At 40.5% G+C, this 15583-nt stretch overlaps 1 protein-coding gene and 1 non-coding gene across 2 annotated transcripts; one reads left to right on the top strand and one right to left on the bottom strand.

The window, feature by feature from the left end:
• Nucleotides 1-819: 819 nt before the first annotated feature.
• LOC133295475 (uncharacterized) lies at nt 820-2838 on the bottom strand. Its single transcript, XM_061494314.1, has 2 exons — nt 1933-2838; nt 820-1785 (listed from the first exon to the last, which is right to left on the bottom strand). The coding sequence occupies exons 1-2, from the start codon at nt 2836-2838 to the stop codon at nt 820-822; spliced, it is 1872 nt and encodes a 623-aa protein (XP_061350298.1).
• LOC133295477 (small nucleolar RNA R71) lies at nt 2726-2832 on the top strand. Its single transcript, XR_009749347.1, has one exon. It is a non-coding gene; the product is annotated as a small nucleolar RNA R71 (small nucleolar RNA).
• Nucleotides 2839-15583: the final 12745 nt, after the last annotated feature.

Below are 15583 nucleotides of genomic sequence, written 5' to 3'. Positions count from 1 at the left end.
ACAAAAAACACGGTCTCCACTTTAGTCCCTTACAAAAATAAATTAGTCAGTTAGTCCCTAACAAATTCAAAGTGGACCCATTTTAGTCCTTTTGAGGGACTAATATGGGTCTTTTTTGAATTTATGAGGGACCACAATTTCAACTAAATGGGTCCACTTTGAATTTGTTAGGGACTAACTGAGTAATTTATTTTTCTAAGGGACTAAAGTGGGGACCGTGTTTTTTGTTAGGGACCAAAAATGGTATTTACTCCTGAATTAATTACTAATTTAAAATTCCTGCCATTTTTCAATTAAAAACACTGAGAATAAAAATTTCAGAATTTTCACAAAACAGTGGCTTGGGGTTTTCAAAACAAACTAAATATATATATATATAAAAAATCAATTAAAAAAGAATTAGGCTAAAGCAAAGGAGAAAGGATTTGAGATAGTTCCCTGTTTTAGCCAGATATTCTGTGTGTGCTCATGAAGTTCCTCCAGCTTATTCATTTGTGCTTGATGAATCGCGCATTCCCCATTCCCAGATTTAAATGTTGTTGTCCTCAGCAATAGATTTAAATCTACAAAGAAATTGTGTGAGAAATAAAAAACAACTAGTCGTTCTCTTGTTGTTTGTTCCCTTTTCTTCACCTGTAAAATTCACTCAATGATAGCCATTAGTCTCAACACCTTCTCCTATATTTTTGTATTTTTCTTTATTTAATTTAAATTAAAATTAATTAAAAATAGTGAAATTAAAATAAAACAGTAAAGTGTGGGTTTGTCTACCTATTAGCGCTTGTTTAACGTCACGAGCCTGATGTACCTGATATACTATCATGGTGGCTCAAAGCACAAGCTTGGTGATGTCCAAGCTCCATCATTCAGAAATTGTGTCCTACCATAGTGCTCTTCTGCATACGGATGAAGTAAAGGAGTCTCAGGAACTTTGAACTTTACTTTTACATGCTTTCCTTTGCTCCTCGGCTTTTCCATCTTAACTTTTGGCTTACTTTCTTGAGAGGACTCCTCATTGTGTTCTTCTTCACCTTCCTTTTCACTAATAAAGTAGACTTGATCTTCCGGTTGAGCTACGGATGAGGGGATTTCTTTGTCAAAGAATTTGAAAATTGCTTGCTCTCCGTCTACCCGTAAGATTAACTCACCTTTAAGTACATCAATCAGTGCTCCTGAAGTTGCCAAGAAGGGTCTTCCAAAAATCATAGGAACTGTGGCATCTTCTTCAATGTCAAGGATGACAAAATCAACAGGAATGATGAATTTGTCTACCTTTACCAATATCTCCTCAATGATGCCATAAGCTTGCTTTGAAGAGTGGTCAGCCAATTGCACTATCGTCTTTGTGGGCTTAACTTCAGTAATCCCCAACTTTTTCATCATGAAGAGTGGCATGACATTGATGCTAGCTCCAAGATCACATAAAACATTGTCCACTTCCACTTTGTCTATAGTGCATGGAATGCTGAAGCTCCCTGGATCCTTGACTTTGGTAGGTAACTTCTTTTGGATGATAGCATTACATTCCTCTGTCAGATTCACCGTCTCACATTCCTGCAACTTACGCTTCCTTGATAATAGATCCTTCATGAACCTTGCATAGTTGGGCATGTTTTCTAAAGCTTCCACAAAAGGAATGTTGATCTGCAACCTTCTGAATATGTCTAGAAACTTTGAATACTGCTGCTTCTGAATATCTTTCTTTAATCTCTGAGGATAAAGGATTCGAGCATATGGGGAGAGTTCCAATGGCTTGTTCTGTCTTTCTAGAGCTTTCTTCTTCTCCTACTTGAATAGTTTCTTTTCGGCTTTTTCAGGATTGCTTTTGTCAACTTCAATTGTATCCTTTTCCTTTTCTTCCTTCTCTTCTTCAACTGATGCTTCTCCATCCTTCTTCTTTTCTTCGGGCTGCTCCTCTATAGGCTGAATCACTGTCCCACTCCTAGTGGTGATAGAATTGCAATGCTCCCTTGGATTGACAATTGTGTTGCTTGGAAAAGTACCCTGAGCTCTCTCAGAAAATTGCTTCGACAACTGGCCAATCTGAATTTCCAGATTTCTTATGGAAGCTTCTTGATTCCGGTGTGCTGCTCTAGTCTTTTGCATGAAAGAAAATGTGTCCTCTCTAAAAGCATTTGCACCTTGAATATAATCAGAAGTGGTCTTGCACAGTTGTGCAAAAGCTTTCTCCCACTCAGAAGTGTTACTTTGTTGTGGGGTATGTGGTTGCACTGGAAGGGGAGGATTGAGCTGATGGTTGGATTTGTAACTCAACCCTGGATGTTGATTCTGATTCTTATGATCGTACCAGATTCCATTGGCCTCTGCTGATGGCTTTTCAGTTGTTCTTATGTAGTCACAATCTTCCGTCGCATGAGCCTCTGCACAAATACCACATTTAATTTGAGAATTACTAACAGAATAAACTTGAGAATAATTAAATTGTTTAGTAAGAGCATCTAATTGTTCTTGTTGTTTCTTGTGCATTTGCAGCATTTGTTCATTTTGGGCTAAGATTGCATCATAGACATCAAGCTTCATAATTCCTGCTCTCCTTTGTGCAACTGGGGCATTGTCAAATTCTTGAGAAGCTAAGGATTCCAACAATTCTAGTGCTTCCTCTGGAGTTTTTGTTTTCAAGGAGCCCCCTGCAGCAGCATTTACCTGTGTTCTTGTATTGGGTGTCATTCCTTGGAAAAAGATTCTTGCTTTCTCCCATGCTTCAATTCCATGTTGAGGACACTTCCTGAGTAATCCTTTGAATCGTTCCCAAGCCTCGTACAGAGATTCGCTTCCATTTTTTTCAAAAGAGGTGATTTCCGCTTTGAGTCTTGCCATCTTTGAAGCTGAGAAAAATCTAGTCAGGAATTTCCTTACTAAGTCATCCCAACTGGTTATGCTTCCTTCAGGTTAAGACTGCAGCCAAGCTCTTGAACGTCACGAGAAACTCCATTCACCTTTAATGTGTCACAATAAAGTAAGAAATCATCAAGATGACTATAGGGGTTCTCTGCGCTTCCTCCAGCGAACTAGTCTTTTTGAATCAGTTGCAGCAGTGGTGGCTTTAGCTCGAAGTTGTTAGCTTCTATGGTCGGTCTAACAATGCTCGCCGTCTGTGGAACTCGGGTTGGAGTAATATAATCTCCCAAGGTCCTTGGAGCGAGTTGATTGTTTTCTGCCATCGGTTCCTCCTTAGGTTCTGTTGAACTTGAGGTTTCTTTTGCTTCTTTCGCTTTCTTTGCTTTTGCGTCCTTCCTAAGTTTCCTTTCTGTCTTTTCTATCTCAGGATCAAACTGCAAGATTCGTGGGTTAAGAGTACCTCACATAAGCTAAGATTGAAAAGATGTGCAGAAAAAATAGAAAGTGCAATAAAAAAAAAATAAATAAAAAATAAATAAAAAAATGAAAACAGGAAAATAAAAATAAACAAAGAATTCAGAAAATTGATGCAGAATTTTTTATGAAGAAAATATTTTTGAAGAATGTTTAAAGTGCAGAAAAAAAAGTCCAATCTAAAAGGTAATTAGTTACTTCTAATGTTGAAGAATTCGATCACTGGCAACGGCGCCAAAAACTTGTTGCAACTTCAACAAGTGCACCGGTCGTAAAATAATAAAATGTACGAAGTACGAGATCGTTCCCACGAGGATCAGAATTTCAAGCACTAGTTCGCTAATCGCGTTTTAGTTGGACAATCAAAAGTTGGATTGGAGAGAATTGTAATTGAAGAACTTAAAAATTAAAGAAAATTAATGAGATGCAATTAAAGAAATTTCAGAATTAAAAAGACAATCGAAAAGATGATGATTGATTAAGAATTTAAAACAAGCGTAGTTAAGATTTCGACTTCCCCCAATATCCTCAATATGTTATGAATTAAACAGTCAAGAATCTGTTTCTTAATATATTGCCAATCAATTCTTTCTAAGTTAATTAGGGCTCAATTCCTTGTTACCCTAAATCTATATGATCTTGAAAGAACTCTAGTTCCCCGATTATTCCCCAAGAAAACATGCATTATGATCAAGAATTCCAAGATTGCATAATTACCTTATATCTATCCCTAGATCACATGGATTAAGATAAATTATCAAATCAGGATTCATGCACCAACATCCCTATTGTCATACAATTCCCCAAAATCATTCTATAAGGAGCAAACTCATAGAAAGCAATAAAGACAGATAATTTATTCAATTATAAAAAGAACAGGATTCAGAGACAATTTAATTCATAAACATAAAGATTCAATTGGGTTCCATCTACCCTTAACTACATAAAAGACTAGCCTAACATACTAAATTGAAAAACAATAATAAAGAAAAGAGAACCCCAAGCCTCCATTGGTGTGATGTTGACTTGGTTCCTCAGTGTTCTAGCACTCTGCAACAGGATTCCTCCTTCAGGTCTCTATGTATTTCTCTGGACTTGTGAAATGGTTTTGCTCCCAAGCTTCATATTTATAACCATTGAAGTTGTATCCTTCATTGAATCTCCCAATGAATCCATATCAGATTTGTAATTGATTCTACAATTGTTTCCTCTTTGCATTTAAGATCTTGAAGATTGGTTGACAGATTTGAGCTTTGAATCTTTGTTGTGATCTTCCATTATATCTTTCCATGGATTTATATCTATTCTCAATCAAGATTGATTTGTTTCCACTTTGTAGTTTTGTAAAAATCTGATGCACATCTTGATAAAGATATAAAATCTCTTTTGGATTTAGATTTGGCCGTGCATGGGCGTTTTAGCGTGATGTTTGTGCGCTAAAACGTTCTATTGATGCATTCATTTCTGCCTCTGGGTATTTTGGCGTGCTGTTGGGCGCCAAAACGTCCTCTTCGAATGGTATCTTGTTGCTTCTGGAGCGTTTTGGCGCTCTGTTTGGCTGCCAAAACGGTCCAGGGAGATATTGTGGTTTTCTTCATTTTGAGAGTTTAAATGTGCTTCTTGGATGCCAAAATGTCCTACTTCAGCTGGTACACACTTGAAATCTTGCTTCTTTGAGGTTTGAACTCATCTGGTTGCATTCCTTTGGCTCTGAAAAGTCATAATGCGCGTCAAAAATCCTTCGAAATAAGAAATATGTCAACATGTTAGCCAGATATTCAATTATTTTGACTTTATGATATAAAACCCTGATTTCCATGCAATTCATGATATATTTTTAGTATAATTAAGCCTAAAACTATGGTAAACCAAGGGTTTATCAAATTCCCCCTCCACAGGAATGCCAGTGATATCCTCCTTTGTCCTACTCACCAAACCTCCCAACAAGACATCACCAATGTTCCTGCTCACAAGGCTCTTCTAGCCTGCAGCACTGAAATAAAATGTGAGGGACTGGCTGTGGAATCACACGGAGACACCATCACTCGCTAGACACAATAGTTAATCATCACACAATCTCTGGACAAACAATCCATGCCTAGAGTGATTTCCAAATTAGCCATCGGCAATCCAATCAGATCTACCGAGTAATTGCGACCATCCCACTGAAACACGACATCTCGATGTACCGTGGAGGTATCACACTTTTCTCCAGTGGCGGTAATCACCTGCAACGGTGGAGAAAGCACATCAATGGGCAACTCAAGCCCCACAGCAATCGGGGTTGCAATAAAAGAATGTGTAGCCCCAGAGTCAAACAAGACATCAACATCAAATTAACCAAGGGAAACAGTACCTCTGACAAGGTTCGGAGCTCGGTCCGACTGCTGACTATCCAACGTATAAACTCAGTCAGTCTCTGGTGGTGCAGGAAACATCTGAAGTGGAACTGCCTGTATCGCTGCAGCTCTCGCCGTCGACGACGGACAATCTCTAGAGTAGTGGCCCTCCTTGCCATAGTGAAAACAGATCAACTGGCCGGTAGCACATCATCCTGCATGCTCCTTTCCTCACCCTGCACATCTAGGAGCGGAAAGAGGTCTAGCAAAACCTCCTTGCTGTGAAGAAGTCCTGTTGAACTGACTAGGCGCTTGCCTAGCAGCCAACTGCTTTCCTTTTCCCTTTCCAGCAAACTTCCTGTCTTTCCAGGAAGTGGAACTATCAGTTCCCTTCGTCTCAGCAATCTTGGCCCTTTTGGCCTTAGTCATAATGCAGACATCCTCGATGTCCTTACACTGTTGTACCAGTGTACCAAAATCTTTCGATGCTGCTCTAGCAATACGCTCTGAAATCTCCTTAGTAAGTCCCCTGCGGAACTTAGCAGCAAAAAAGGTCGGATTAGGCACAGCCATCCGAAAGTGGGCGAACTTAACCATCTCATTAAACTTCACTAGGTACTCGTCAACAGACAACGAGCCCTGCACCAACCTGTCGAACACCCCCTGCTTCCTCTCCTGCGCATCATAAGGGAAGTATCGACCCGGAAAGCAATCCTCAAAGAATGGCCATGTCATAACATGACCCTGCATCTCAAAGGCGTGAGAGGTGTTCATCCACCACTCATGGGCATCGCCCTATAGCATATACGTGGCAAACATCAGCTTCTGCGGATCAGTACACTGCATCACACGAAAAATCTTGTCCAGCGCCTGAAGCCATCTCGCCGCAGCAATAGGATCATACGATCCATTGAAGGTAGGTGGCTTATGCTTACGAAAAGCATTAAGCTGACGGTCAATCATGTCTCGATCCTCAGCAAGTTCCAAGTAGGGTTCCATCACCGCGGTATGAGGAGTGACACCCTCAACGTGACTCAGGCTCTCGTCCTGAAGGCTAGGTGGAGGTGGAGGTGGTGGCGGAGGGAACTGACCAACAGTAGGACCTGCCCTCATCTCCTCCAACATGACCCTCATCATAGTCATGTTCGCCAGACAGTTTGCCTCCAATACATCCTCAGTGGCTTTCCAGTTCGCCTCTCTGACGGCGTCCAACATAGCCTGGTTTGCCATTCCCATGGCCTCCTGGTCGGCTTGTCAAGCCACCTGCATCTCAGCCAATGCAGCCAGGACAGTATAATGTTGATCCCCGCTAGTGTCTTGGTTCCTCCGAGGTAGTACCATGACTCTGCACAAGTTACACAAAGAATGAGTTGATCAGGCCCACTTAGGGTGGTCATACATGCATTATCATAGCAAAACCCAATAGAGAGAACACACAGACACGACTCACGACAAAACATCCTAAGTTATTGCAATACATATAGGCTTTTCCCTAGAAAGTGCTATGATACCATAAAATGTAACACCTCGTGCATGCCTGGTTTGTTAACATGTCATCGTATTAAGCCACGCTTAATAAAATAATGCGGAATAACTTTTGACTTTCAATTATGACGTCATTATACTTAGCCAAGTTGATTACTTAATCATTTTCATAAAAACATCGCTTGTATGTAAATTGCAAAAGACAGCTAACTGAAATACCTCAATAGATAGATAAGTGTGAGTATCTAAGTCACGGAACTACAACACGTAGACCGAACATAATCCTGATACAATTATACAACTTCAAATCTAAAAGCATAAAGTCAAGTCAATGTGGCATGGACAATCCCCATGCTCACCAAATAAGGCCACAAGGCCTAACAACAGTCTCAACAACCAAATCATAATAAAGGCAATAAATACATATCAGCATCCCACATGTCAACATAACATCAAATATCTAACTCAGCTCTAGCCTCCTGCCGCCCGAGGTCTTAACCCCCGAGTTACGTGAACCTGAAATATGTGCCCCAAACGTGGGGTGAGATCTCTAAAGAGAAATCTCAGTAAGACAAGGGGTCCTCAAGGATCTTCTACCCCAAGCTCACTTACATGTGCAATATAAGTTCTAAAAGCAGTCATATAATATAAGTTCCAAAGTCAGTGTAATGCAACAGATAACCATGTCATGTGTGTCAAGATATTTTACTGACCAGAGAAATGCAGGATATAAGTCTATTTCCTACAATCAGTGCAAGACGCCACTTACACCCACCCTCAGGATCACCATCTTGTATGACGCCACATACTCAGATTTTCTGTCTAGATTGAACAACACATGCATATTATAAGGCCCTTACACTTAACAGTTCAAAAGCATTCCAATCATCAAAGCACGAAAACACATCATGCATATAAACCATTTCCCCATGGGGTATGGTGGAACTGACAATGGCTAAACCGAGGACACGAAAGCTTACCTTGCAAGCTAACTATCCAAACCAAGAGTCCACACAAGCTCAAAGTCCAAACACAGCAGAATCACAATCTGTTCTGGACCAGCAATCATATCAATATTCAAACACAACAAGCATATGACATAAAGACAACGCCTTTCCTTTACGTTTCATGTCTTTAGGCTTCTTACAAAGCCACAAGCCCTTAATCACTTAGATTCTGACTTAACAAGTCATTACAGAAGTCCAACTTCATCAATATAGGGTCCACAAACCCATAAATCAGTTCTGGACGAACAGTACCGTTACTGTCCATGCAAACCCAGAATATCCGGATATTTGTCAGGGACATATTCGGATATCACATATCCGGATATGCATATTCGGATATCCATATGCGATATCACAAGACCCCATATACAGATATTTCGCGACAGAATGCAGTTCTGCATTTTCGCGAGATATCACTCCAAAGGTTCCATTTTTAACACTTCTAAACGTTAAAGCATGCATCTTTAAACCCCTCTAGGTCAGTTATCACGTTGGTTACTTGTTTATCTTATTAAACATGGCAAGACTCCACTTTTACCCATTAAAACTCAAGATCAAGGTTGATTAACTTACCCAAGGTTCAAAACAGAAAAGAGAGGTGCTCTTGGAGCTCTCCCTTCAGCCCCAAAGGTTCTGACTTGCAAATGTACGAAAATGGCACACCACCAAGGTTCCTCTTCACCAAAAATAGCTTCTTGGACCATCACCTACAAGACACAAGCTCTCAAACAACTTAGACAATGAAGTCAGCCCCACAACCCCTACACACAGTGGTTGAACAACCAGAAAAGGCTGTCACTCTCCCTCACAAGACCAACTTTTACTCAACAAAGGTGTTTTGGAGAAGGTTTCATGGAGAAAGGTGGCTCCTTGGTCACCAAATGGAGAAGAGAAGACAAAGAAGTGGTGGAGGCTGCTTAGCTGAAGGTCTCCCACGTAGAAGGCACTAAACAATGACTTAGGATCATGTGCCATGGCCTATATATAGGCCACTTAAGTCTTAATTGAACTGCATTAGCGCTAATAGCTACGCTTAGTATTTTAATCCCAAACTTTGGAATCTGTACCTGCTCATTTTTCTAAGATTTAACATATTTTTATTTTATTTTTCGCAGCACCTTTCCGGTACGCGCTTTTCCATAGCCAGTATCAGTTCTGGCATCAGTTCTCATTATTTTAACTTGAAACTTATTTTACAAGTCCTATATATTATTTTAGTGACATATACACACTTTTCATAATTTTCTGGGATACTTCACCGGTACGCATTTATACTAAGTAGCAGAACCGATATCTGCACTTTTCGTCAGAAAAGCGACTTTCAGCATTATTTCACACTTACTATAATTATTTAAGCCTTCTCATAATTATTAGGGTCAATTATGGAATTATTTCCTAATTTCACATAATTAATTATTTAATTTCCTTAATTAACGGTGCGGGTTCTTACAATGTCCCCAAGACCGCGTTTCGTTTGAGATACGGTCATTATAAGCATTTGGTGATCCCGTTTGGACTCACCAATGCACCCGCAGTGTTCATGGACTACATGAACTGGATTTTACAGCCGTACCTGGATCAGTTTGTGATCGTCTTCATTGACGACATCTTGATTTACTCCAAGACTGAGGAGGAGCATACAGAACACTTGAGGGTTGTGTCGTAAGTGCTGAAGGAGAAAAGGCTTTATGCTAAACCTTCGAAGTGTGAGTTCTGGCTTAAGTCAGTAAAGTTACTTGGGCATGTGATTTTTACTGAGGAAGTTGCAGTGGATCCCAACAAGATTGAGGCTGTGCTGGATTGGGAGAGGCCCAAGACGATTACAGAAGTTAGGAGTTTCTTGGGCTTGACTGGTTACTACAGGAGGTTCATCAAGGGATTCTTCATCTTGGTTCTACCATTGACTCGCCTTACCTGGAAGGAGACTCCGTTTATGTGGACTCACGAGTGTGAGGAATGCTTTCAGGAGTTAAAGGAGAGACTGACGACTGCACCTGTGTTGGTCCTTCCTGATCCTGCTGAGGAGGTTGAGCTTTGCACTGATGCCTCCGGAAAGGGGCTGGGCTGTGTGTTGATGCAGTTGGGCAAATTAATTTCCTATTCTTCGAGGAAGTTGAAGCCTAATGAGGAGAACTACCTGACGCATGACTTGGAGTTGGCTGCTATTGTGTTTGCTTTCAAGATTTGGAGGCATTATCTTTTTGGCATGAAGTTTGCCGTGTTTAGTGACCACAAGAGTTTGAACTATCTGTTCGATCAGAAGGAGCTGAATATGAGACAAAGGAGATTGATGGAGTATCTGAAGGACTGCGACTTTGAGTTGAAGTACCATCCTGGCAAGGCCAATGTGGTAGCTGATGCTTTGAGTCAGAAATCCGTGAGTCTATCCAGTTTAACGATGGGTGACTATGATATTATTGAGCAGTTTCGAGATCTGACGGTGACCTCGTTGTTTAGGGGTGCATTTCTCGAAATGGAAACTATGCAAGTTGAAAATGAGCTCATGGAAAAGATAAAAGAGGCGCAGGTGCAAAGAGAGTGCCTTGACTCTGTGAAGAACCAGGACGGTGTGTCTTGGAACGAGGATGGTTTGTTGACTTTCCAGAATAGAATTGTGGTTTCTCGAGGTCCTTTGACTGAGGAGGTGACGACAGAGGCTCATAAGGGCCAATTTACTATCCACCTTGGTGCTACAAAGATGTACCAGGACTTGAAGAGAAATTACTGGTGGTCGGGCATGGAGAAGGACATAGCTATTTTTGTGTCCAAGTGTTTGATTTGTCAGAAGGTGAAGATTGAGCACCAGAAGCCGTCTGGTAAACTCCAACCTCTTGAGATTGCAGAATGGAAATGGGAGAGCATTTCCATGGACTTTCTAGTGGGAATACCGAAGACTGAGGCTGGTTGCGACTCTATCTGGGTTAATGTGCACAGATTGACGAAGTCTGGCCACTTTCTTCCGGTGAAGGTGAGCTTCACTACTGAGCAGTTGGCCAGACTGTATGTTCGCAAGATTATGAGGGTTCACGGGGTGCCCGAGAGTATCATCAGTGATAGGGACCCGAAGTTCGCATCTCGGTTCTGGGAGGCGTTGTAGAAAGCTTTTGGTACTCAGTTGAGATTGAGTACAACCTATCACCCTCAGACTGATGGACAATCTGAGCGGACCATCCAGACATTGGAGGACATGTTGAGCGCTTGCACTTTGGAGCAGGGTTGAGCATGGGATACGTACCTGCCATTGGTTGAGTTTTCGTACAACAACAGTTTCCATGCTAGCCTGGGCATGGCACCCTACGAGGCGCTGTATGGTAGGAGGTGTCGGACTCCTACCTGTTGGTCTGAGGTTGGAGATAAAGAGTTGTTTGGCTTGGACTTTGTCCAAGATACTACCTAGCAGATTCAGTTGATCAGAGAAAATCTGAAGCAGGCACAGAATCGACAGAAGAGCTATTATGATGTTAAGCATCATCCACTGGAGTTCAGTGAGGGTGAACACGTGTTTGTGAGACTTTCTCCTGTCACCGGTGTTGGTCGAGCTCTCGGAGTGAGTAAGCTTAGCCCGAGATTCATTGGGCCATACCAGATACTTGGCCAACATCCACGACGTGTTTCACGTGTCTCAGCTTCGGAAATATATTGCGGATCCTTCGCACGTGGTGCAACCAGATGATGTGGAAGTTCGGGAGAACTTAAAGACTCACGTCGGACCACTCAAGATTCTCGATCGTGGCGAGAAGAAGCTTCGGGGCAAGATCATTCTGATGGTCAAAGTGCAGTGGACAGGAAGAACTCCTGAGGAGTGTACCTGGGAGCGAGAGGACGAGCTTCTCCGGCAATACCCCGAGTTTCGGGACAAGTATGTTTCTGATTTTGAGGACAAAATCCTTAAAAAGGTGAGGTGAACGTAAGAACCCGCACCGCTAAATAGGAATTTAATTAATTAATTATGAGATTATTAAGATAATTCCATAATTGACCCTAATAATTATGAGAAGGCTTAAATAATTATGGTAAGTGATTAATAATGTTGAAAGTCGCTTTTCGGACGAAAAATGCAGATACCGGTTCTGCCTCACGATATAAATGCGTATCGATGATGTATCCCGGAAAATTATGAAAATTATGTATATGTCACTAGAATAATATATAGGACTAGCAGAACAAGTTTCGGGTCTAAATAACGAGAATTGGTGTCAGAATTGATATCGGTTTCGTAAAAGCACGTACCGGCAAAGTGCTGCGAAAAATAATATAAAAATATGACAAATCTTAGAAAAATGGCTAGGTTCAGAATCCTAAGTTTGGGATTAAAATGTTACGCGTAACTATTAGTGCTAATACAATGTGATTAAGATTAATCTGCCTATAAATAGAATAACACAACTCCCTAGGTCAGAAATACCACTCATCTATGTGCCTCCATTTCTGAGTTTGACACTCATGCTTGCCACCCTATTTCCTTGAAGAAAACTCAACAAAACTCACTCTTTTCCCTTGATTCTTCCCTCTAAATCATTGTAAACACTTAGTAGAGTGCATTGTGAGGTTGAAGGTCAGTTTTTGCTGGTTGTGGGCACTGTTTGGGGAGGCTTAGGGTGCTGTCTCTGAGTTGTGTGGAGTGGGAACCTTCTTCCTTGGTGTTTTGAGCTTCAAGGTGTGACCTTTGAAGAAAAAAGACCCTTATTGGTGTGCCATTTTCGTGCACATTGAAGTCAGAACCTTGGGAGCTGCTTAGAGAGCTCCAAGAGAACCTCTAGCTTCTATTTTGAAGCCTTGGGTATGTTCATTACCTTGATCATGAGTTTTCCTTGTTTAAAGGTTGAGTCTTGGCATGTTAACAAGTTGAATGAGTAACTAACATGATCATGAATCTAAATGTATATTAAAATGGATGCTTGGATGTTGAAATGGATTAAAAACGGAACCTTTGAGTGATATCTTCACGAAATGAAGAAACTGCATTCTGTCACGAAATATCCAGAAATGATATTCGGATATGATATCCGGATATTGATATGCGGATATGGGCTGTGATATCCGGATATGGCCCCGACAAATATCTGGATATTTTGGGAATTTCGAGACAGTGACGGTTTTGGTCTGACAGAATTGTATTATGGGTTTATGGACCCATAATTGGTTAAGTTGAACCTCTATAATAATTAACGAAGTCAGAATCTAAGTTATTAATGGCTTATGGCTTTGAGAGAAGCCTAAAGACATGAAACGTAAAAGGAAAATATTGTCTTTATGTCTTATACTTGTAGACTATGATTGTTGATATGATTGTTGGTCTAAACAGATTGTGATTGTCTTGTTTGTGGACCTTGAGCTAGTGTGGACCTTGGATTGGATTGTTAGCTTGCGAGGTAAGCTTTCGAGTCCTCAGTTTAGCCATTGTTGGTTCCACATACCCCATGGGGCGATGGTTTATATGCATGATGTGTTTTCATGTATTGATTTTGAAATGCTGTTGAGCTGTTATGTGCAAGTGCTTATAATATGCATGTGTTGTTCCACCTAGACGGTAAGCCTGTGTATGTAGGAGACATACCATAGGGTGATTCTATGGGTGGGTGTAACTAGTGACTTGCACTGTTTCCAGGTAATAGACGTATATAAATCCTGCATTTCTCTGGCCAGTAGAATAGTTGACACACATGACATGATTATTCTGCTGCATTGCACTGATTTTGGAACTTATATTATATTACTGCTTTTGAACTTATATTGCACATGTAAGTGAGCTTGGGGTGGAGAAATCCTTGAGGACCCCTTGCCTTACTGAGATTTCTGTTTTGAGATCTAACTCCACGTTTGGGGCACATATTTCAGGTTCAGGTAACTCGGGGGTTGAGACCTCGGGCGGCAGGAGGCCAGAGCTAAGTTGATTTTTATGCGTTATGATGATATGCTTGGATTATGCTTGGATGCTGACCTGCTTTATATTTATTATCATGTTGTTGTTGTTGAGACTCTTGTTGGGCTTTATTGCCTTATTTGGTGAGCATGAGAGTTGTCCATGCCACATTGGTTGACTATGTCGCTTTTTTTATTCGAGTTGTATTAATGTATCAGCATTATGGTCCGGACTACGTGTTGTAGTTCCGTGACTTAGATACTCACAATTATTTATATATTGAGGTTATTCAGTGTATTTAGCTTTATTGTAATTACATACAGTCAATGATTTGAAGAAGGATTAAGTAATCAACTTGGTAATTGTTAATGATGTCATAATTGAAAAGAAAAAATTCTGCTTTTTTATTAAGTGTTGCTTAATTAGATAACAAACCGGGTATACACGGGGTGTTACAGTCAGCAATTTGTCGTCTTGCTCAAGAAGATTTTTGGCCATAATGACTGGAAATTGCTCATTCTCCTCTAGGAAGGCATACTTCAAATGATTCGGTAAAGTTTTCAGTTCTAACTTTGGGGGTTGCTCAGTGGAGAGAAGAAGTCTGGTTGGATGTTCAAGTTCCATGGTATGAACATCAGCTTTACCTGGAAAGAAATTCTCAACAGCAGAATTAAGAATAGAAGTAGCATCAATAGGATGTAGAGTTCAAAAGCAACTCAGACTCATCAACAATATTATAATCAGAATTTTCAATCAATGCATCACTGAAACTGGAAAAACTATAAAAAACGGTGCAAACAGTACACCATTCACTATCAGTACATCAGATACAATGGTATTATGGAAAGATGAAAAATCTGGATAATTAGCAATTAAATCAACAGAAACATCATCAATAATCTCATCAACAACATCAATGTTGAAAATAGCATGATCTGCCCTAGGATATTTCATGGCATAAAAAATGTTAAAATTAACAATGCTATCACCAAACTCCATGGAAAGAGTGCTAGAATGAACATTTATTTTGGTCCTAGCAATTTTCATAAAAGGTCTCCCAAGTATGATTGTACTACTAGGAGTTTCACCCTTTATCCCTAAGATATAGAAATCAGCCGGGAAAATCAGATTATTCACCCTAAATAACACATCTTCAATCACACCAGAAGAGTGAATACTACTCCTATTGGCTAACTGAACAACAATACGAGTAGCACGCAAGGGACCAAGACCCAAAGACTTATATACAGACTCAGGCATAACATTAATAGAAGCACCTAAGTCTAACATGCAATCATCAAATCTAGAATTACCAATAATACAAGGGATAGTGAACGTCCCTGGATCTTGGTACTTCTTAGGAATGGGCTGGATGAGTGCTGATACATTCTGGCTCTAGTTAACCCGCTCATCTCCCTTCAGTCTCCTCTTGTTGGTTCATCTTTCCTTCAGAAACTTTGCATGTCTAGGAATCTGTTGAATTGCATCCAAGAGAGGTATGTTGACTTTCACCTTTCTGAATGTGTCAAGTATCTCTTTCTCTTGTATTTTTTCCA

The sequence above is a fragment of the Gastrolobium bilobum genome, unplaced genomic scaffold (genome assembly GCF_033153095.1).
Source record: "Gastrolobium bilobum isolate Gb01-03AN ecotype WA unplaced genomic scaffold, APGP_CSIRO_Gbil_v1 utg21418, whole genome shotgun sequence".
Taxonomy (NCBI): Eukaryota; Viridiplantae; Streptophyta; class Magnoliopsida; order Fabales; family Fabaceae; genus Gastrolobium; species Gastrolobium bilobum.
This window is presented reverse-complemented; position numbering and strand designations above follow the sequence as displayed.

Coding starts and splice junctions, on each gene's coding strand:
- LOC133295475 (XM_061494314.1), bottom strand. CDS start 2,838: ATGGCAAGACTCAAAGCGGAAATCACCTCTTTTGAAAAAAATGGAAGC. Junction 1,786..1,932: donor TCACCACTAGGAGTGGGACA/GTGATTCAGCCT, acceptor CTATTCAAGTAG/GAGAAGAAGAAAGCTCTAGA.